At 41.7% G+C, this 24,154-nt stretch overlaps 1 protein-coding gene across 3 annotated transcripts in view; it reads right to left on the bottom strand.

The window, feature by feature from the left end:
• Window positions 1-24,154, bottom strand: part of LOC137869213 (membrane-associated phosphatidylinositol transfer protein 2-like) — a 48,188-nt gene that overhangs the window by 22,347 nt on the left and 1,687 nt on the right. Inside the window, exons 2-5 of one of the 3 annotated variants that reach the window (XM_068706455.1) lie at window positions 16,748-16,790; window positions 7,511-7,729; window positions 1,222-1,436; window positions 268-389 (exon numbers count right to left, since the gene is read on the bottom strand). In XM_068706455.1, the coding sequence (XP_068562556.1) occupies window positions 268-389; window positions 1,222-1,436; window positions 7,511-7,588 (415 nt within the window). In that variant the 5' untranslated portion in view covers window positions 7,589-7,729; window positions 16,748-16,790. Of the gene's footprint in view, window positions 1-267; window positions 390-1,221; window positions 1,437-7,510; window positions 7,730-7,824; window positions 7,855-13,665; window positions 13,774-16,747; window positions 16,791-24,154 lie in introns of those variants that run through there. The other 2 variants (XM_068706456.1, XM_068706457.1) reach the window with 2 other exon arrangements.

The raw sequence follows: 24,154 nt of genomic DNA, 5'->3' as shown, positions 1-24,154 counted from the left end.
AACGATGCAGATGTGAGCAGCATGGCGTAAGCAGCACAGATGTCACAACACCTGTCTGGAGAAGGTGTGTGAGAGTTTTATGTAATAACTCCCTGCGGGGAATGTGTCTGCACATTTCTGCTGCACCCCCGGTGAATTTTAAGTACTCAGAGGCTCGACACGAAGTCTGCCTCCCTCTACGTCGCACCGTCTGCATTTTCACGATGTGACTCCTGATCCCGCGTACAATTAAATATGTGAGTTTTCACAACGGCAGCAGTGACTTACCCACAGTCCTCTGTCTCTTCTCAGCAGAAGACATGTTGAAGACGTCCACTTGGTTTCCAGTATCTGGTTTATAATACGTCTCGATGTCTATCGAGAACTTCTCTACAAAGGGACAGGTATACCTGAGGAACAAAAGAGAAACACACATTTAGAAGCAGGGACGTGTCTTTTGGTGTTTATTCATATTTCTTCTATTTTATTCCATTTCTTTATCCTTTGTTAGTTCTTGTCACGTTCTGCTTTTTTGCCTTCTACCAAATAATTAATGTACAGTTCATGAGCCTCGAGGTGTCCTACATGTGTGTGAGTTAATTAACAAGCAGCCAGAGAACGTGCTCTAATCTATTTTTGTGTCCATTTCACGGCCATTTTGAATGGCTGTTTGATCTCATGTAAGTTGCTTGTATTTACTTTGGTTTGTTATTTTGATTATTGTTATCAACAGTAGACCAAAGGATTTTCGGGGGGGGTGGGAAAGGGGGATGTGGATTCTATTGTTAATATAAAGAATTGGATAAGATGTAAGGCGTTGTGTCCCTGAAGCACCTTCCTCCATCACTTTGGCAGTTTATGGGGGGAAATAATTAAACACCTGAAGGAATACACCATGCTGTGAACATTTGGTCTATTAATCCACAAATTAGGTCATCTGCAAGATATAAAAAGATGATTATTCAGCTGAAATTGTTCCAGATAAAGAAAAGGCTCCATCAGCAATATCGAGTGAGTGTTATTTCATCAATATATGAATCTAGAAGTCATAAAATAAAAACCATTAACAATGCTTTATTACCAAGAGTTTAGTGTTTCTACTTTAAATAAGGCCAGCTGCCTAAAATCACTTTATGTAATGTGTTCATAAGTGTTAACAAATGTTTTAGCACAGGGGTGATTTTAGTGTGTCTTTTTGTCCTAAAACAATGACTCCTCCTCCTCCTCCTCCTCCTTCCTCACCGGGTCCGGGTGTAGGGGTAGGCGTTCCAGGACTCCTCCTCCACGCGGAGGGCAGCTTGAGGCAGAATGGCACAGAACCAGGACGGGATGTGTTTGCCGATGTGGTAGACCTTGTGTGTGTACTGACCCGATCCTCCGGGTCCGTCCTCGTAAGGCTTGTTCTCCAGGATCTCCACCCCGCTGCCCTCGCCACAGCTCTCCTCTCGGCTCTTTTTCTGCAAAACGAGACAGAAGGGAGGAGATGGAGGAGCTGCTTAGATTCATCAACAGTAACAAATACGAGTATTATGTTGTCTTTGCTTTTTGTTTTATATTTCACAGGTGGAGGTTTGGTTTCATTCAAAGCCATTCCCTCAATTTACATAATGTCCGTTATTGTGCTTCTCAAAAGAAATAGAAATGCTTTTTACTTAAAATCACATTTGTGAATTTTAAATATAAATGACTTTTTGTGCACATACAAGGAATCTTTCTTAACGTACTTACACTTAAATAGACAAATAAAAAGAGGGACATGGACAAAAAGAGCTGAACAGATACAAGTAAAAACTGGTATGAACATAATTATCTTCACACAAGTCGTGAACAAATAGGTGTAAATAGAAATATTACATAAATATATATAAAAAGCACCAATGAACAACAATAAAATAAGAAATAAAACGTCTGTATACAAGTACAGTGTGAGTTGACTGGATGAACATAGTCTGGATGATATGCACATGATATATATAAGTAAAGATGTCTATATACTGTATATACAGTGTGTAGGGTTCATACTGACAGACACAGATGATATGTGCATATTAAAAAACACACATCTAGCTTTTCTGGCAGCGTGGACGTTTTGGCATTAGAGGGTTGATGTGCATATTAAGAGCAACACAAGACATTTGAAGAGTTTGGAACCTTTCCAGAACCTAGACTACAAGTGTAAAGTGTAAAAAGTCAAGTGGTACATTGGCCACAATTTGCATTTTAAACTCCACGAGTGAAGCTTGACAATGACAGGTGTAGGATCACAAGCGGCCTTCTGAAGATGAACACAGCAGCATTTCTATTCACACTGCTTAGAGGTATTGTATATGTGAGTAAATCGAACTGACACTGCAAAAGTGAGCCAATGCTAGAAAAATCCAACTCATCCAGCTCTGGTTGCCCGACAAACACCCTCCCACCCTCCCATCCTCCCTCCATTTCCTTCAACTTCAGATTACCCCCCCCGAGACCCTCACGCAGCGCTGCTGTCTCTCCTCCGACTCTAGTCCGACCACGTGGATCCCCTCACAGAGCTGGATGGATGATGCAGCAGAAGGAAAGTGATGAGCTGGAGAGAAAAATAAAAAGCTGCCACACGGAGAAAAAAAAAGCAGAAGAAACTGCTTTTCTGTTCATTCTTTCAGTCACATCCTCTTTAGTCCTCCTCAGCTCACTTTGCCTCGTATTCGTCTCTCCTCTCCTTCTGTGCTACATAATCCAAACTCACTGTTTTCATTTTTACTGATGAGTTCAGGACTTTTAAAACTGACTAACTGCGTAGGGAAGGTAAAATGTCGCAGCAGATGGTTCAACCCAACCGATCCTGTCACACTGAGCTGTGTCTTAAACCTGATGCTCCACAGATTACAGCATCAGTTTATAAACACTCTACATCTCATTAAGAGGCTCTTCATTTAGACCGTAACCGCCAAGCGTTTATACGGCCGGTCAAATATATATGAACCTCCTCCAGCAGCCGATACGGGAGCCTCATTTTCTACCTTTAACTTTACGGCGAAGGAATCAATTAGTGGTGAAATGAGGCGTCAATTAATCAATTAGTCGGTCTATAAATAACAAGGAAAGATTTCATCAACCTTCTCCGCTTGCAGCTTGTAAAATGTGCCGCTTTTCTTTGCAAGTTAAATATTTTTGCCGGGAAATGATTGATAAATGAATTGATTATATATGAAATATGTCTTTGACTGTTAAATAATTCTTCATATTTCTAAAATAACCTTTGTTGTATTTCAATGTGTTGTATTGATGGAGCTACCTTCAGGTGCTCCAGCCCAACATCACAACCATGGTGCTCAAAACAACAATGACCTAATGCTCTGTAGTTTAAAATCATCTAATTAAATCTTAAATCTGAGTTTGCAGCTTTAATCTCCCCGCCGAGGCAGTGAGACGGCCGTGATGTACTGTATTCTGCTGTCGAGACGGATGATTGAAAAGCTGTTTTATTCCTTCCATTGTTAATGCGATGCCGGGTCGAGGATCGGCGCTGTACGCGAATACAAATCACGGCGATCATTATTAACAGCAAGAGTGGAGGAGCTCGGGGTCAAGAATGAGAGCTCAGATTGAACACGGAGCCGTCTCCGCTGAAGACTTTAGGGAGGTGATATCAGTAATGAAGGTCAGAGGAGGCAAACAGCTGGAAAATTGCTGTAATCTAGCAGGTAATGTAATTTATGTGAGGAGCTGAGGGCCTTAAATTACCCTCCTCGTGCCTGCTGCAGTGCAGGAGAGAGAGGATCTGAGTATACTGCATCTCTCCAGGGACTTTAAGGTTCATGAATCTTTATGAAAACAACAGATATCACAGCTCTTTGTTGTGTAGATAGTATGATGTATATCCTCCAAACAGTCAGAGACGACCAAGGCTGAAGATCTAGAGATAAAGATGCAGTCAGCAGTTTTATTATATGCGGTAGTAAAACCTTTAATTCCCTCTCGGCTGCTTTACTCAAAAACAACTGTCGGGCGCAAACAACAGCGGGAGCTTTTCTAAACCGGAGGATGCTGCATCTGCTGCTGAGGGGTGTGTTTTCTGGTGTTTGGCTGTCATCAAAATCAGACAAACACACACACACACACACACACACACACACACACACACACACACACACACACACTTGTTGAGGAATGAAAGAAGACTAAAGAGTGTACAGCAGCTCTGTCAGGCTGGACCTTGGAGCTAATTGCTAATGTTAGCATGCAAACACGCTCACAATGACAAATAGTCAAAGAACCAACGAACATGAATGTCTTCACAAATGTTAACAGCAATCCTTCCAATAGTTGTTGAGACATTTCACTTAATAACACGAGTCAGCAACCTCCGGTTCTGCAGAGTGAAGCCAAAGCTTTGTGTGTTGAAGCTGCATTCTCTCTAGTGTCCATCAAGGGGCGACTCCTCTGGTTGTATAGAAGTCTAGTCTAAAATGACTCTACTTCTCTCTTGATTTATTACCTCAGTAAACATTGAAAACATGAGTTTATGGTCTCAATCTCTAGTTTCAAGTCTTCTTCAACACAGCATGATGTTCATTTAGTAAATTATGGTCCATTTAGAGTCAAACAGACCATAAAGCAGGGTATGATTTAGGGCGGGGCTACACTGTGATTGACAGGTCGCATGACTTCTTACCGAGTATACGCTATGTAGTGGTATTTGGCCACATAGCGTATAGCTTTTCATCTAAAATGAGAATAGCTCAGCCCACCTTAAAAGGTCAGCCCACCTTAAATGAGTCAAAGTGGAAAGCAAGACACTTGGTTTGAGTCTTGAGGAGTTGAAGCTACTGTTTACGGACAAACAGCCTAAACTGTACACACACACACACACACACACACAGTGCATTACTACATGTACAGAACACACTCGCTAACGTCATGCACACAACCTACTATTAGGAGTTCACTATGTGTGACAACTCCATGGAGCTGTCCGTGGTGCTGAACTAGCAGACGGAAGTTTCATCTTGGATTAACTAAACTCCCCCCCCCCCCCCCCCCCCCGTTAAACAGGAACTGCAGCTTCGTGGTAAATATGCAGGCGAGGAAAGACTGAATATGAAGTCAGACCTCTTAAGTTTGCAGGTCAGTATTTTCCAAAATAATCTATCCAAACATGAACTCCTGATAAGAACTATGTGATTTGGTACTAATTATAGGTAAAAAGAGAGTGTTCAATAACATTTAAGTAACTGTAATTCACTGTTAGGGTAACCTAGAGAGTCTGGTGCACAGCAGGTCAGCTAAACATGCAGAAATGTGAAATTTGTCGATACGCAAACATATAATTCAATTTATATGAAGAACAACATCATCAATAATAAATTAATTATTAAATAATATTTATTCAGGTTTCTTTCCTTTAATTTGTACAACACCACATTCGGTTTTTTTCCAGGAATCTTATAGGCAATCATTGGGATATTCTTAAATGAAAAAGACTTGAATGTAATAAAAAGCAGCGATGTAACGTGACAAAGATCCACACGAGGAAAGATTTATAGAAGAACTGTTCAAGAGACATCTGAGCTTTGGCCAATATTCAGAAAGGTAGAAGAAGTTAAGAACAGCAGACAGGAAGAGAGAGAAGCGAGAAGAAGAAGTGGAAGAAAACAGATTCATGTACGATTTGAGGATGTGACGGCTCTGTGGAATCATACTCTGCTGAGGGTCTCGGTTCTGAGCTGAATAATGTATGTGACACCGCAAGGTTAGCATAAAGCCGGGTACACAGCGCCCCTCCTCAGGCTCACAGTCCTACCGGAGCACCAGAGGAACCTCGTGCATCAAACGTTATCGCCGGCTGCTCTCACACTTCACACACACACACACACACACACACACACACACACACACACACACACACACACACACACACACACACACACACACAGACGTGTCTCACACACATCTCGTAAAGAATCAACGATCACCTGTGATGTGTTATTCTGTGACCCGTGAACACACAGTGTGTGACACTGATGTGTTTTTGTTTGTCAGTGTTTCTAAACGATCTACAGCAACACAAGGGTGTTCATGTTATTGTGTCCACCCCGTGTACTGAACATGTGGTGATAACTTAAAGGTGTTGTCATGGTAACGCCGACTGCACCATCATGTCTGTCCATCCCTCCCTCCTCGTCTCTCTCTCCCCCTCCATCTCTCTCTCTTGCCCCCTCCCCCTCTCTCTCTCTCTCTCTCTCTCTCTCCCCCCTCCCCCTATCTCTCTCTCTCTCATCACAAACAAATGATGCCATGCTGCAGCTGATGTCACCAGTTACCATGGTAACCGGCACCCAGCTGTGACGCTGAGTGGGAGGAGGAGGGGGGTGGTCCAGTAGTGTGTGTGTGTGTGTGTGTGTGTGTGTGTGTGTGTGTGTGTGTGTGTGTATTAATGTGCATTATCAAAGCTGATATTCAGGAGGTTTTTTGCATACTTCTGGTCCTGCAGGTTTGGTTTCATATTCTTCTTCTATGTTTAAACTTTACAGTGAGTCTATAGTGTGTGTGATCCTGATTCTGATTGGTCTGTTCTGAACACACGTCTGTTGCTCTTCTGGAGGTTCCACTGGGGAGTTTTTCAAAGGATAGAGGATAACAAACAACGGCGTATTGGGGCTCATGAAGGTAAAAGCAATATTTGTTATGGTGTCGGAAAGGGAGGGAAATATTCTGAGAAAAAAAATATATTAATAAAATATAATATTTTCTGAGATTATAAAGTCATAAATTTGTAAGAAAATTGTGCAAAATCATGGAAACGCCAGTCTGAATTTTGTTGCTGCGTTTTCTTTCCTGTTCTTTCTGTGTTATATTATGAACATAATGATAAAACAGGGAAAATATCTGTTCTCGTTCTTTGATGTTGGACTCGTTGTATGTCGTTGTACAGTACGTTATTAATTACTGCACATGCTCTGTTCAAAAACATGAAGCCAAGCAACAAATTAACAAACTGAATAATCGATTGAATCAGTCTTAAGTGAACATAATAACAAACTAATTTACTTTATTTATAGGCTCTGTTTTTAATAATCTGATCTTTTATCTGTTATTTCTTAAATGCTTTCTTGTCTTTGATTTATGGCTAAAAAGCAAAATTGAATAAAACATGTTTTCTTGTGTTCACCTTTCTGCATCTATTCACTAAACTAAATCACTTCTTCCTCATCTTGTCTTCAGTGGGTGTTTTTTGGGATGTATATATATGTGTGTGTGTGTGTGTGTGTGTGTGTGTGTGTGTGTGTGTGTGTGTGTATTTTGCACAAAATTATGAAATGAAACCCAATCCACAGGCATATGGTGGCACCATCTGGTCTGCAGAGCACAACACCGGTCCCTGTGACCCGTTGACCATGTTCTTCACAGCTACAATGCGACACGACGACACTTTAAACTCCTCACCTCCACCCTCTCCCTCCCCAACCTTCACGCACAAACCTGAACTCCAAAGAAAACACTTTCCCTGTACCTCATTAGCAAACTGATTGAGGTGAAACCCACTCACCTGGATCATGTAGAGCTGAGCGATGCGGTACTCCTCCACGCTCATCGGCATGGGGATGCGATACTCCTTGATCAGCATGGTTGTGCTTGAATTGGGCCCGACTCCCGTGTGTTTAGTGTGTCCGGAGTGTAAAGCGGGGTAGACGCTCCTCTCGGTTTCGGCTTCGCTACCCGAGCAGCATGTTCAAACAGCCAGGATGGGAGTCATTGTTATTCACGCCTGAGAGGGGAGACGAGAAAACAGACTTTCAGCGGGACGAACGCACAAGAAAAAGGGTTGAGAATGTGTCGATTTTAGCTTCCAGCGTTACTTACAAAGCAGAGGAGGAGTTAGCATGTTTGTCTCAAGGATTAACCCCCCCCTCTCGTACACAAGCCAACACTTCCTGTGTGTGTGTGTGTGTGTGTGTATGTGTGTGTGTGTCCTCCAGCCCTCCTACAGATCTATTACAAGGTAATCCACTGACCTAGCATCATCCATGAAATCCCCCAGCAACCTCAATCCCAACTGTGTTTGCACACGCTGAAGATTCAGCCAAGTTGTGGTCAATGTTGCTTTCAAATGAAGGTATGTTAAAGTGTTTCATTTCCCTGTTACTTTATACTGCACTGCATTTCAGAGGGAAATATTGGGCTTTTTACGGCGATACATTGATCTGACAGCTGAAAGTTATTTTACAGATTATAAGATACGTCTGGAGGCAGCAGAGACAAGTTGTGAACACAACGCTGACTTGTCACCTTTTAGGTTAATTTGCTGAACTCGTTTCTACATTCAGGAGTTACAGAGCAGCATCATGAATATTCATTAGGAGTCTTAGCGGTCGTGTCACCGTCTATAACGTTCTCTCTCTTTAAGCTCAACACTGCCATTTCTTCCAACATCCATCCAAACAGTCGTGAAGGTGTGATCCGTCACACTCTAACCAGCAGACAGACAGACGAGGTCTGCAGAGTCACATGACAGCGGCTCCTTAATCTCAGACTTAATAAGAAGGACCGTCAGTCAACCTGATGCTGTTAACATGAGAGAGAGAAAAGAGGAGGAGCTGACATGTCAACTGGAAAGTGTGTGTGTGTGTGTGTGTGTGTGTGTGTGTGTGTGTGTGTGTGTGTGTGTGTGCGCGCAGGTTGCGTCCCACCGTCTGTCCATCTGTGCATGATTAGGTTATGCATGTTTGGTCGAGCTGCTGCAGCAGATGAACCGTAGAGGTCAGGAAGTACAGTATGAGAGGCAGAGTAGCCTGGAGGCTTCTCCTGCCAACAACATGCTTCATTAGCTTTTTAATATTTATTCTGAACTTTAGATTTTCAGCTGAGGACGGCTGCAGTGGATTGGATAGATTGTCAGGAAATGTGGTTCTCACATTCATGTTCCCCTGAGGATGAATCGTAAGAACTTTTATCTGGCACCATCAGGTCAACATTTTTTATTTGGTTCTAATCAAAAAAGTCAAGAGGGGTTTATTCATAAATAATAATATTAAACAATATTCAGAATATCAAAGATGTAAATAAAGTTAAATAACATCACACTCATAAACCATGTGGCATTTGTTGTGTGAAATACTCCTTTGGTTCATGCATTACTTTTTCTATTTTCTTTATTAGTCCGGTTTAAAACACCAGAATTATAATTCTTATGAATCAGTCGCACCGTAACTTATTTAAAATTGACCACCGCTTGTTAAGATGTTTGGTAAGTTGGCGTTTAGGTGTCTGTCTGGCTGAAGCTGTTCATAAAAATACCAAATACACCAGGCCAGTTTTCCTGAATCTAGACAGAAGAAAGAGGTTGAAGATGCTGAAACCAATAAGTAAATTAAGTCACACTTAGAATAGCAGAGTTTCCATATGTAAAATGTCTCAATAGCATCGTTAAAAATGTTTTAATGAAAAAGGTTATTCGGCCTTAGGTTGAAGATAGAATCTAACATCAAGAATAATCATCTCGACCTCCTAATTACAGGCTCTTTAATTCATGATGCAGTTAATAAACAACAGCTACAGGTAATGAAACTGCAGCGCTTTGTCTCACCCACGAATTAAGATTCAGATCCAGAGGCGATAACGTATGACCTTATTCACTGAGCTGCGGCGGTTTGCGCTCTGATATAATTACAGCGAGGAAACGGAGCGGCGTTCCTCTCTGAATCCTGTGAAGAACAAGTCCTTGACCGACAGAAGAGCTGCTATTTATAGAGACACAGTGATCCCCACGAAGCAGAACGTGAGACGGATGAGAACCGACACACACACACACACACACACAAACAGATAGACGGAGCCACGCATGAAGATCGAGCCCGTTTTTGTCTCCGTCAGCTAAGTCGAGCTGTGAGTCAGCACATCGGATACAGCAGCCGGCATTCTCTGGAAAAAACACAAACATGAGCTGAAGAATAATGGAGCAGGAGGTTCTGAGGACGTAGGGCGGACTACAAGAGGAATGCTGCTCTGTTTACCATCGTTGTAAAATAAAGACGTTTGGGTTCTGTTGGTGGGACAAAACAAGACATCTGAAAACATCTCGGACTGGTGTGAGTGGAGAAATAATTGGCAAATTAATCAATAGTGACAACAATTGTTTGTTGCAGGCACTAGATACCACAGAGCAGGGACAGGTCCGGCCAAAGAGGCAACTTTAGCCCCTTTACGGCTCACTGTTTTGGGTTTTACGGCCCTCAGTTTTTACAGTTTTGGTTCACTCTCACGGCTCTCATGGCTTCGTTTTCAGAGAAGAAGCTGTAAGAAAAAGCCACTGTTCTCTACCTGCTCAGCAGCAAACAGCAGACTAGCTGGTGAACATAGTGGAGCGTTCAGCAGCTAAAGAGACAGATGTTTACCCTCAGGAGGTGGTGGAGACCAAAAACAGAGCAAAAAGAGAGAACAACACTCCAAATCAAAGTTATATGGTTTTATTTCAGTTTTGACTTTTAGTTTTCATTGTAGTTTGTTTACAGAGTGTGTTTGCCAGTCTTAGTTCAATTTCACTTTTTCAGAAAGGTCTAGTTTAAGTGTTTATATATATATATATATATATATATATATATATATATATATATATATATATATATATATATATTTAGTTTGTTTTAGTTCGGGTCTGGTATAATGTCTCAGACGTATGTAGTTATATATACATACAAAATACAAACAAAAGTCCCAAATTCCTTGTTTTGTTCAACCAACATCACGTTTTTTGATTCCAAAACTAATATTTACTGCACTGTATTGTAGGCGTGGCCACATTTATGCCATTCAATATGTTTGTTCTGTTCAACACAAAATGAATAAACAACAAAAATAAAATAAAGAACCTTGATTATAGAACAGCACAATTTGTCCACTTGGTCATAGACTTCAAAACAAGCTTTTAATGTTCCCCAGTGTAACATTAGTGTGTATTTCAGTATATATTGATATTGGATAGCCAGTAACAACATGAGCCACAATAAGCTTTCCTTCAGTTCTCACTATAATAAAGTGAGCACTTAGCCCTAGAAGTAGAACATTAATATACTGGCAGATGACCACATTCTTCAATTATGTTTTTCAGAACAACAGTAGAGCCTTTATCAACATGTGACGCAATGCTTTTTATCTCCTCTAATAACTGTCTGAATATGGCTCCGTTCCTTCTCATTACTTTGGGGATGACCAGCGATGCTTCAAACCTAAACAAAGCTCCCTTTGGGCTTATGGCCAATTTCCCACAAAGCAAGCAAACCACAGCGTGTGGGAAATTGGCTTCCTGCCTTCCCCGTGTACCTCTCTCCACTCTAATCCATTTAACTGATGAAGTTTGCACCTCGTACTACGGCATTAGCAAGAACACAGGCAGCCAATCATACAGGAAGATTGGCCTCTAGCACTGCCGGGTGGCTCAAATTTGCCGCGACGCTGTGAAAACATTTTCAACGAAAACCTACGGGAGATTGTCTTCATGCAGCCGCTGTAGTCCGCTGGTTAAATCGAAAGGCCCTCCTAATTGAGCTCACAGTGGAAAATCACAGTCAGTGTCGCCTCCGCAGACAAAGTAAAACGTCTCATCTGCCCCCACTAAGAGGGTGACTGGCTGCCAGCTTCCCTCCATCACAGTGCTGTGTGAAGGCAGGACTGAGAAAGCCCTCAGCTAAATTGCAACAAATTTGACATCGAGGCATTCAACTCGGATGACAACAGCTCCGCTCCATTAAACACGGCACCGCCTGCCAGCAGCTTGTTCCTGGAGGCCGACTTGCTGCTCAACCGATCCCCTTAAAAAAAAAAAAAAACACACCCCAGCCTGCCGTCCACCCGTTCTAATTGAACTCAACCCCCTGTGTCTTACTGGAGAAACAGACTGTGGATGTCTCTGACTGAGACCAGCTGAGACCGCTCGTCTCTGGAGCTGGATATTTAGATACCACTCTGTCCTTTGCAAGCTTTTTCTGCAGCTACTACTGCTCTAAAAATATCATATTCTAAGTTGTTATTACTCATACAGGACGACTTTATGGCACTAGTTTAGGTGGCCTCTTAAAGCTGCAATAGCAGATTGTTTTGACCACATGGGGGCAGTGGAAACAAGCTCCACACTGACTTATTGTCACTTTTTAAATTATTATGGACACAGTTCCCTACTTATGCATTCAGCAGATACGGAGCAGCACAAGCATTCATAAGGGGTGGTGTTCTACTGGATGAATTTAACTCCAACATTCTCTCTCTTTTAGGCTCGACCTGGCTGCTGTTTGATCCTGTGCACAAAGTAAATTTATCAGAGATTTGTTTTTATCGCTGCTCCCAGAAACTACAATATGAGAGCAGTGAGAGTCAACCAAAACATGAAGTCATAGGACGTAAACAACAACAACAACAATGAGCTAAAAGTGCAAAAATGTAGACGCAGAGTTGAGGGGAAAAGCAGATTATTATTAAGAAATTTACTGGGAAACAGTCAAATGACAAAAAGGAAGGAAATTTTGTATCGTTGCATTTAAAAAACGTATTTACTACACACAAAAACATCGGTTTAACTCTAGCTAGTGAGCATGACTGATGGAATTTCATTAATAAATGGCAGCTAGTAGCAGTAACGCTAAACGAGCACAAAGTTAGGCAGCACGGGTTAAAACCATGGAGGCATATTGTCATAATGCATATCCTATGAGTTATCAACACCACGAGGACACAGCGGAAACAATATGAATATATACAGCATAAGAAACATGCAACTGTCACTCTGTAAAATGACATTCTCGGGCGTATCTGAAGAGCGAGGAGCCGATGCATCGCGGCGCTCTTACACATCACAGCGTGATGCACCACGATGCATCTGACTCCATTCTTCAGCGGTTAGCAGCGCTACATGAGTCGTGCTGCGCTAACAAGGTCCCCTGGCTGTCTCTGCTCTTAATAATAACACACACACACACACACACACACACACACACTTATATAGATTTAAAACACAGCACACATCTGAAGAAACACCCCAGCTTGCTGAATGAATTAGATGAGGTGTTGCACGCACTCGGGCGAGCCCAGAATGACAAACACACCCGAGTACAATTCCTCCAGGTTTGGTGAATTCCCAAGAGTCCAGTACTGTACTGAACGTTCTGGTCGCGTTCAGATTGGCCGGATAACGTGATGTAGATCATCAGCAGCTGTGGTCAAACTGCACTTATCTCCATAAAACATATCTGCAGTCAAAAACCTGCAGAAGATCCTGAGATTCAGACGTTATGTACCGTCTGCTCTGTGCCTCCTGATGGAGTTTGCTTCCTCCCATCAGCATGCGCTACCCAGAGATGGAACTCTGTGAACGTGCAGCCCATCACAACCACCCGACATGACCATTAGACATGTGTTCCTCCACTGTAAACACTTTCATCACTCTGATCCTTTCTAATCCCACACGTTAAACCCACCGCTAGTCTCATTCACATTGTTATAATGTACAAAGCCGTCTGTAGTCCCCACCTCAATCTGCAGCCACCTGCAGATCCTCCACCTCCTCTCCTTCCCACATCTAGTCTGGATTCGAGTGAGCCACGATCCAACAGGCAGGCGTCCATGTTGCCATCCTCTCTAATTTTACCTGTGTTTCCACAACAGCAGAACCGCTGCAGTGTATTAAATGTGCCGGTGAAAGAAAGCGGATTTTACCTTTTACCGCAGAGGGAAACACCGAAGCACAGCCACCCAAAAACGGTCCACTGAGAGGAGGTTTTCAGGGGCCATCGCAGATCCTGGTCCCACAGAGACCGGCAGCCCGGGCATCCTTCCACCCCATCCCTGCACTCCGCTCCTTCCTCTGCCGTCTGCTGTCAGCCAATCCACCGCCAGGCTCGCCCCCCCACCCCCACCCCACCACCTCCTTCTGATCGGGAAGGAGCTTTTTTAAACCCTCACTGTGAAATAAGAGAAGGTATCGATTCTCTCTCTTCCTCCTCTTCTTCTTCTTCTTCTTCTTCTTCCCCCGTCCACCTCTGTACTGTTTACCCCCACCTCCCCTCGCTGTCTCCACCTCCTCAGGACTGAGGAAGCTCTGTTACCATGGAGACGCATGAGGCTGAAGCCCGATTGGTGGGGGTTATTGTGATGCAGCGAGTCGGCGGTGCAGCCCATCGGATTGATTGCCTTTTCAGTGCACATCACTCTCCGACGCTGAGGCCGGAGTCGGCTCCTCCACGGATGATTTTCTCCTCAATCAAGTTAGTTTTGGACAAATATACAGGAATGTGTTTTCAATAAGGAGGAAGAGACTAAGAGTAACATTAAATCCTTGTGTTTTATTGTAAATATCATTCTCTCAATGGGCAGATGTCACATAAACAGAGCGACGTTTAACATTCATACAAATCTGATTTTAATAGAATAAAAAATTTTTAATAGATGCCTTAAGAAGACCTAAAAACAAACATGTGTATGTACATTATATGAAGAATTGTTTGGTGAGTCCCCTGGTTTCTTTATCTATTTTCTTTTTATTTAATAATTAGTGTTTTACTTTGGCTGATAAGATATGAATTTTTTGTTATTGTTTATTTAGCCTATATTCAATAAAAAGCGAAAATTATCACTTTTTCTTTCTTTATGTTTGTGCAAACCTTTTTTTTATGCTACAAATGGGCATAAGAAATAAACAAACAGCAAATCTTCACACTGGGACCAGAGAAAATTTTGCATTTATGCAATAAATAATGAGTTCTATCTATCTATTTATCTGCCCATTATTTTCTCGACTGATTGATTAATCTACAAAGTGACATAAAACAAGTGCAAGTTGTTGGTCTGACCAACAGTGCAAAACCCCAGAATATACATTCTATAACAAAGTGTTCCATTTAAGAACCTGGAATCTGAGAAATGTTGTAAATTTTGCTTTAAAAATGATGTAAACTAATCGATTAATCGACAAATTGTCAAATTTTTCTAGAGGAACCTATAATCAAGAATAGTCAAAAAAATATTTGATCTCAATCATGAGTCTTTGTAAATGTGATACTACAGATAAATATAGATACGTTTGAAAGTGAGGTGAAGTAGTGAACATGAATCACTGCTCTGATTGGTTACGCATCTATCTGCAGGGCGTCGTGATCAGTCCCACCTTTCCTCATGTGTATTCGTCTCACCTGCGTCGCTCGTGGAATTTAAATGTGGACACTGCAGCAGCTTGTCTTTACTTAAATGACTTAAATGTAATGCTTAAGATTTTGCATCAATACAGCCACTGTTTTACTTTACTCCGTGTTGTTGTCTCAACTCAAGCCGCTCAACTCGAGCCTTTATTCGTGGTGCAAAAGCTCAGAAATATCAACCTCGTTCCTCGCTTTTTTTTGTCACGTAATATTTTACGTTCTGTCGGTCCCGTTAACAGACAGATATGTCGTCTAACTCTAAGTGCATTTCTCAAAATGTCAAAACAATACGGAAAAACCTTCAAAACGGCGGAAAGTGAAAAATCGGATTCTTAGCTCTGTGACTGTGAATCTGGAGCCATTCTCTTAGAATGAGACCTGATGTACACCGAGTGAGCCCTGCGAGCGTGGGATAAACTCTGTGACTCACATGTCTGCTTTATAAACGTCTCCTTAATTACAACCAGCCGACGCGTCTCAGCGGGTTTGAGTTTAAAAATATATCCCACCTGCAGCCAGGCGGGTTCTACGGGGGATCGAGTCGCTGCGGCTGCTGCTTCGTCTTTTTCAGGACATTTTCAAACACACTCTCCAGCAAGAGAACTGAGAATCTGAAAGATAGTTTTACTACGACGGATCACAAAAGGTGAACTTGCACCCAGATTAAAATGTACCGGCAGACGGGAAGTGAGGCCGAGCAGGAGAATGAGCTCTGTGCAGCAGCATCCTCCTCAGTGTCAGCCTCTGCTTTTTATCTGCGAGCTGCAGGGATGTACATCCTCAGAATGAAATGACTCGCTGATTGGTACTCCGCCCAACACACACACACACACACACACACACACACACACACACACACACACACACACACACACACACACACTTTATCTGAGCATCAGCAGAACACACCTTAACAGAATCAACCTCTGCACGACGTGAACATCTGCTACTATTACAGCTGTTGATTTGTGATCTTGTCAAGCGCATCTTTCCACACCAGACCCTCCTGTTACTCACCCTGTTGGTATTAAACAGAGACTACTGGTTACAGGTTACTGTGCGTCGACTCCTGTGATGTTACTGACGGGATGTCTGCGTGTGTTTTGTTTGAGGATTTCTACAGATTTAACTTCAGCGTGGTGAGGTCACATAGTTCAGAAATAATCTCAGCTGCAGTGATGGAAAGTTTAAGTACATTTATGTAGGTTGAGTGTGTCCATCTTATGCTATGTTATACTCCACTACATTTATCTGACAGCTGTAGCTACTCGTTACCTTTCAGTTCAGGATTTTACATAAACAAATCTACTGGTAAGTTTATACAATACAACATATTGTTTAAGATTAAAGCAGTTCTCAATCTTTTTGGCTTGTGACTCATGTATGTATACAAATTTGTGGAGCAGATTTTCTTTCCTACCTTATTAAATCTGTGAATTTAAAAAGGACCAGACTGGAATAACTTGACTAGCTTGTGACCCTTTAGAGGGGCCCGACTCCTGCGCTGAGAACCTCTGGTACTTCTCTGTAAGTAAAGGATCTGAATACTTCCTCCACCACTGATAAACCGATTGTTTTTGAAAATAAGAGATGTTGTCACTGACCTGCAGTCCATCTCCAGCGCTGGTTTCCTTCCACTCCTTCCTCCTGTGAATGAGAAACAGCCCAGATGAGCCTCAGCGATATCCTGCCGTCGTCAATTTAACGAGGCACGCACAGCAACACCAGTTCAGAGCTTAACAGCTGAACACTCAGCTCTGTGAAAGAAGAGTTCATGTTCCGCAAAAAACAGAAGTCATGTTTCGAAACAATTTCCTTCCTCAATCCAGTTTGAGATGCACAGGAATAAAACAACGAGCATCACACATTAGGAAATAAAACTACACCTTTGCTTAGAGATCTCTTCTCCCTAATGGATGCTAAACATGTTCAACCCACAGCTGATGTCACAAACATCACAACAGAAAAAAAGAGGCAGCAAATGAGAGTGAAAGGCGGCCGTGACGAGACGGCTGGGTGATGAGAGAGGACGAGCTATTTTTAGCTCAGGGCGGCGGTGGAGGGGGGGGGGGGGCAGGGAGCAGCGTGATGGTGATGGTGGTGGTGGGGGGGGGGGGGGGGGCAGAGAGCAGCGTGATGGTGGTGGTGGTGGGGGGGCAGAGAGCAGCGTGATGGTGGTGGTGTGGGGGGGGGGCAGAGAGCAGCGTGATGATGGTGGTGGTGGGGGGGCAGAGAGCAGCGTGATGGTGGTGGTGGTGAGGGGGGGCAGAGAGCAGCGTGATGATGGTGGTGGTGGGGGGGGCAGAGAGCAGCGTGATGATGGTGGTGGTGGGGGGGGCAGAGAGCAGCGTGATGGTGGTGGTGGTGGTGGGGCTGCTAGCAGGGGTTAGTTGTGATGCTTCTCAAATTGCTCTGCTTTCCTGCGTTCGGGTAAATGGCGGCCATGCATCACTGTCTGAGGGGGGGGGGGCTCGGCTAATCGCCTCTCACACCGTTCATCTGGGCCTCCGGTTACTCTGTGCATCTATTATGGAGCTCACTGCACTTAGAAACACACACTTGAGGAATGAGGAAACATATTTATTTCCTGCTTCTCGTTTTTAGGTTTTTCAAATAAGTCCGAACTTTAGCTTTTTTTTTAGGGTGAGGTTTAAAGTCACCAGCAGCAACAGCTTTTTGAATAATTCCACATATCAATCTATGATTTATATTTTGCTCCTGGGTGTTTTTGCTCACTCGAAGGTAGCAGAACAAACTGTAAACGCAACATTACACAGACATACTGTATATATTCCTGTACTTAATCTCAGACAGCAGAGAGAAAAGAAACGCAAACATAGCCGGACAAACAGAAGCACATATAACATACAAAGAACACAGGCGGACGTCACAGCGTCAGAGACGTCGCTCAATAGATCTGGAGTTAAACGTTTCTCAATCGACCAATGAGATGGAGGCATTCAATGTTTAAAATCCTGTGACTTCCAACAGTCGTGATCTGCCCTGTGAGAAGAGATAAATACGAATATAGCTCTCTTCTTGTTGCTATTTTTTCATTCAGTACACAGTGACAAAGACAATATTTATCTCCCGTAATGAAACAACGATATATTGCACTGTGTTGTTGCAGCAGCATGAGAATAAAGTTTATCTCTGCAGACTTGATGGTCGACTCTACAATCATTTTCCTGTCTTCAAGACACAAACATGCTTTATTCAGATATTATCTTTAGTTTATGAGACTGTTTAAACGACTACTCTCCAACGCCAAATCCCCGGGTATCTAAAAAGATTGGACAAATTACGTACGATTATTAAGCGTACGGGCGACAGGGAGACGCATAACTGGAATTATGGATTCTTGATAAGTAAATTATTGCTTTCACTTTTGTCTTGAAAGCATTCAGTCCAACATGACATGCTGTCACCTTTGCTCTGATGGCAATCCAGTCTTAACTACACGTCACAACTGTTGTTTACGACTAGCCTTAAATGATAATAAGGTAAACCACCTGCTGATTGTATCGCAGGGTGTGTTACTAAACAAAGTCATGCCCCGAAAGATGAAATAACTTCCTGAGGAGCTAGCCACTAAAAGGCCGACTGTCTGCAGCGTCACATTTAACAGACACTCGATCGTCTCATCTGACTCTCTGCAAGATGAACAAATTAAGAGGATTTCCCAAAATACCAAACTCTTCCTTCAAATGAGAGGAAAGCAGCAGGCTGCGGCGATCAGAGATGCAGCCTCGACATCTCCTCACTGACGCCTCTTTCAACAACTCCCAATTAACTTTTACCAACATGTCACTTCTTCTCCATTTATAGCCCCGCCTCCACCAGAGGGTCAGCAGGTGTTGGTAGACAGAAGCAAGGGATGGTGGTGGTGGTGGTGGTGGTGGTGGTGGGGGGGGGGGGGGGGGGGGGTTGCTGTTAATGAGATACAGACAAGCAAACAGTAGGACTGCAGAGGAAGACAGCTAGGAAGACTGAAGGCCTAATAATAATAATAAAAGGAGGGGGAAGTTCCACTCTCGGAGCCAATTCCATTACTGTTTGGCCCGGCTCCAGGCCTCCGAGGCCGGCTAACATACAGCCGGTGTGGCTCTGGAGACACGGGACACAGTCCCACAGTCTGCAGTGACACCCGGTCCACTTTCATTTGTCCCAGAGATTAAGCATCCGTTAAGACTACAGACGCACCGCTGGATTACTCCCATTCATGACGTCATGACTAACAGAGTCTCTGTTGAGGGGAGATGAGCCACTTGCTCACAGAATCACGACACAGATGGTACAGGACAGTCCAATTCATTCAATTTGTCCAATGGTTCATGTGACATTATTTATCTAATACTACTATAAAACTAGTGACATTATTTATCTAATACTACTATAAAACTAGTGACATTATTTATCTAATACTACTATAAAACTAGTGACATTATTTATCTAATACTACTATAAAACTAGTGACATTATTTATCTAATACTACTATAAAACTAGCAACATTATTTATCTAATACTACTATAAAACTAGTGACATTATTTATCTAATACTACTATAAAACTAGTGACATTATTTATCTAATACTACAATAAAACTAGTGACATTATTTATCTAATACTACTATAAAACTAGTGACATTATTTATCTAATACTACTATAAAACTAGTGACATTATTTATCTAATACTACTATAAAACTAGTGACATTATTTATCTAATACTACTATAAAACTAGTGACATTATTTATCTAATACTACAATAAAACTAGTGACATTATTTATCTAATACTACTATAAAACTAGTGACATTATTTATCTAATACTACTATAAAACTAGTGACTATTTATCTAATACTACTATAAACTAGTGACATTATTTATCTAATACTACTATAAACTAGTGACATTATTTATCTAATACTACTATAAACTAGTGACATTATTTATCTAATACTACTATACACTAGTGACATTATTTATCTAATACTACTATAAACTAGTGACATTATTTATCTAATACTACTATAAACTAGTGACATTATTTATCTAATACTACTATAAACTAGTGACATTCCCATCAGCCTCAGCTGCACTTTGCAAAATAATCAACTATTTTGATAATTGAATAATTGTTCAAAATAATTCTTCATGCAAAAATTGCAGAAAATGTTATGTTCAGCCTCTCAAATACAGCGATGTCCTGCTTCTCTCCGCTTTATATCATATTAAGGTGGATATTTGGTTTTGGACTGAAGAATTAAGACATTTAAAGACCTTGGACTTGGATGTTTTTCACCATTTTCTGACATTAATAGACTAGATCCATTAATCTAGAAAATAAGCTGCAGATGAATCGATAAGGAAAATAATCATCAGTTGCAGCCGAAGGCTCTCTGAGGGAAACAGAAGCTCATAGATAACTTTTAACTACCGGAGTGACGCTCTTAGGTCTGAGGTAAGCGGACTGCTTCTCCTCACCCACACCACTCAACATGTGTGTGTGTGTGCGTCTGAATATTTGATGAGGACACAACGCCTCGCTGGACCCGAACAAAGCCCAGGGATTGTTAATTAGAGGGAGTGCTCGAGCACCGCCAACGTGGCCAAAACGTGACGGCTTTAGATTCTCAGAACGATCCACAACGGAGCAACCAGGGACATCGTGTAGGTATGGATGTACATTTAATTTAGGTATGGATGTACATTTAATGTAGGTATGGATGCACATTTAATGTAGGTATGGATGCACATTTAATGTAGGTATGGATGTACATTTAATTTAGGTATGGATGTACATTTAATGTAGGTATGGATGCACATTTAATGTAGGTATGGATGTACATTTAATGTAGGTATGGATGCACATTTAATGTAGGTATGGATGTACATTTAATGTAGGTATGGATGCACATTTAATGTAGGTATGGATGTACATTTAATGTAGGTATGGATGCACATTTAATGTAGGTATGGATGTACATTTAATGTAGGTATGGATGCACATTTAATGTAGGTATGGATGTACATTTAATGTAGATATGGATGTACATTTAATGTAGGTATGGATGTACATTTAATTTAGGTATGGATGTACATTTAATGTAGGTATGGATGCACATTTAATGTAGGTATGGATGTACATTTAATGTAGGTATGGATGCACATTTAATGTAGGTATGGATGTACATTTAATGTAGGTATGGATGCACATTTAATGTAGGTATGGATGCACATTTAATGTAGGTATGGATGCACATTTAATGTAGGTATGGATGTACATTTAATGTAGGTATGGATGCACATTTAATGTAGGTATGGATGTACATTTAATGTAGGTATGGATGCACATTTAATGTAGGTATGGATGTACATTTAATGTAGATATGGATGTACATTTAATGTAGGTATGGATGCACATTTAATTTAGGTATGGATGCACATTTAATGTAGGTATGGATGCACATTTAATGTAGGTATGGATGTACATCTAATGTAGGTATGGATGCACATTTAATTTAGGTATGGATGCACATTTAATGTAGGTATGGATGCACATTTAATGTAGGTATGGATGTACATTTAATGTAGGTATGGATGTATATTTAATTTAGGTATGGATGTACATTTAATGTAGGTATGGATGCACATTTAATGTAGGTATGGATGTACATTTAATGTAGGTATGGATGTACATTTAATTTAGGTATGGATGTACATTTAATGTAGGTATGGATGCACATTTAATGTAGGTATGGATGTACATTTAATGTAGGTATGGATGTACATTTAATGTAGGTATGGATGCACATTTAATGTAGGTATGGATGCACATTTAATTTAGGTATGGATGTACATTTAATGTAGGTATGGATGTATATTTAATTTAGGTATGGATGTACATCTAATGTAGGTATGGATGTACATTTAAAACGTTACAGCATGGGCTCCATCTGACCGCCCGCAAAATACCCTAACCCTGCATGACGTGGAAGAAATATAGAAGCACAAAGTATTAAAAGTATTTCTAGCCTCTTTGATGGTAGCATGAAACAATAAATAGCTGCACTGGAATTATGAAAAATGAAACGCGATTTTTAGGAAATACCTGAAGCAAATTTGCATTTAAGACTTGAAGGACTATTTCTTGGAGGAATTGGCACACTGTAGAAAAATAACAATTATTTTCTAATTTAATTAAAAGCTTTAGTGCAAAATAATCAGATTTTCTAATTAATGTAAGTAAGTATGTGCTCGTTATTATCAATTTAGACAACATAAATGTGTATCACAAGATATTATTTACAATAAAATATATGTTTAAAAGAATGAAAAGAGCTGTACAGTGTTGAAAATGATGAGGATCAAATGTGCAAAATATGGACTAAGGAGTGTGCAAATGTTCACAGTATATGGAATATGTGTTGAGTTTGACACAGAGACTTAACATGTAGTGTGTGTTATTTATATGACCTATTATTTGAAGTCATTTCTCATGATTTGTCACCATTCCCATTATGGGTCATGGTTACTTTCCACCATTGGCATGCTTCAATGCTCCATACGAGAGATACAAGTGCATATGTGCCTGCATGTGAAGCAGAGTGAGGAGGAGACAACGACAGACGGTCTATTTGTGGCGCAGTGTTTCTCCCCGACAGGCAGACAGTCGGGACCAAATACAAGCGCGTGGTTCATTCACATCCCAGCGCGACACCACAGAGCGTCCTCTCCAGCCTCCCACCACACGGGCCTGGCTGTGAAGCCATGATCAGTGGGCTGGAATCCCTCTGTTTACGCTGCTAAAAATAGATTACACACACACTGCGATGACGTGGCATCTCGTGACAAGACCCCCCCTCCTCTCCTCGCCAGCTACCCACCACCACCCTCCTGCTCCTCCTCCTCCTCCCTCTTATATCCAGACTGTACCGTCGAACGAGTCATGCCGTTATTGGTATTCAACGCTCACCCCGGCTGCATGCCGCCTCTCCCACAAAATCCTGTCTGACGTATCTTTGCAGAAAGAATCCTGACATGCCTCATGAGATGGGAGAAGATGAATTTTAAAGGGGTGAGGTGAAAGAAAAGAGAAGGAAGGGTGGATGGGTAAAAAGAGAGAGAGAGAGAGAGGAGGTAAGGGAGAAGGAGCAACTGAAGGAGGGGGCGACAATCAATACCATGACTCATTCTTTCTGCGGTGGCCACTTCCTAACAGCATTCATTAAAGCAAACCTAATCATTTTGGCCCGATAATCAGATCCTGTGAGGCTCCATCTTCTTTCACTCCAACCCCCCCCCACACACACACACACACACACACACACACACACACACATTAAAATCATGCATACCGAGCCTGAAGCGGGACCAGTACATTACGCAGTGGACCTGATGGTTGTGGTGATAGTGAAGCTGCCGATATGAGACACTCAACTTCTAATAGCAGGTGGATTCTTTGGGTAACCTGCAGGGTATGATTTAGGGGCGGGGCTACACAGTGATTGACAGGTCGACACCAGAGACATATACGGCGTCTCTATGTCACTCCTCCGCCGTCCAAATAGGGTCACTTCCTGTTCACTGGTTGCAAAAAAGCCAAGACGGCCTTCTGTCGTCGATGTATGTTGGCTACGAATGTCCATCACGTCGCAAAACTCACGATGATTCTTTACGACTACTTATCGTAACTTAAAATACCAAAGATATTTATCATGCAACCAATATATATTGTGTACATATATATACAACCAAGACAAAAGCAGAAAAGGTTGAGCCACCATGATCCACATATTAAATGGACTGTCATGGAATTCGGTGCAGACATTCATAATCGATAAACGACTTTGTTTATCCCCAAAAACAAAAGTTATACAAAAGTTAGCATGCTAATGTTCAGCTTAAATGTACTCTTGTTTTATACATGCGGCGTTAAAAAACACTATTTGATGTTAAAAGAAATCACCAAATAAAATGAATTAAAAATTAAAAAAATGGCCCACAC

This window comes from Cebidichthys violaceus, unplaced genomic scaffold (genome assembly GCF_023349555.1).
Source record: "Cebidichthys violaceus isolate CVI_PGR_0920_01 unplaced genomic scaffold, fCebVio1.0.p SCAF_12, whole genome shotgun sequence".
Lineage (NCBI taxonomy): Eukaryota > Metazoa > Chordata > Actinopteri > Perciformes > Stichaeidae > Cebidichthys > Cebidichthys violaceus.
Note: the sequence above shows the minus strand (reverse complement) of the source record. Positions and strands in the feature narration are given on the sequence as shown.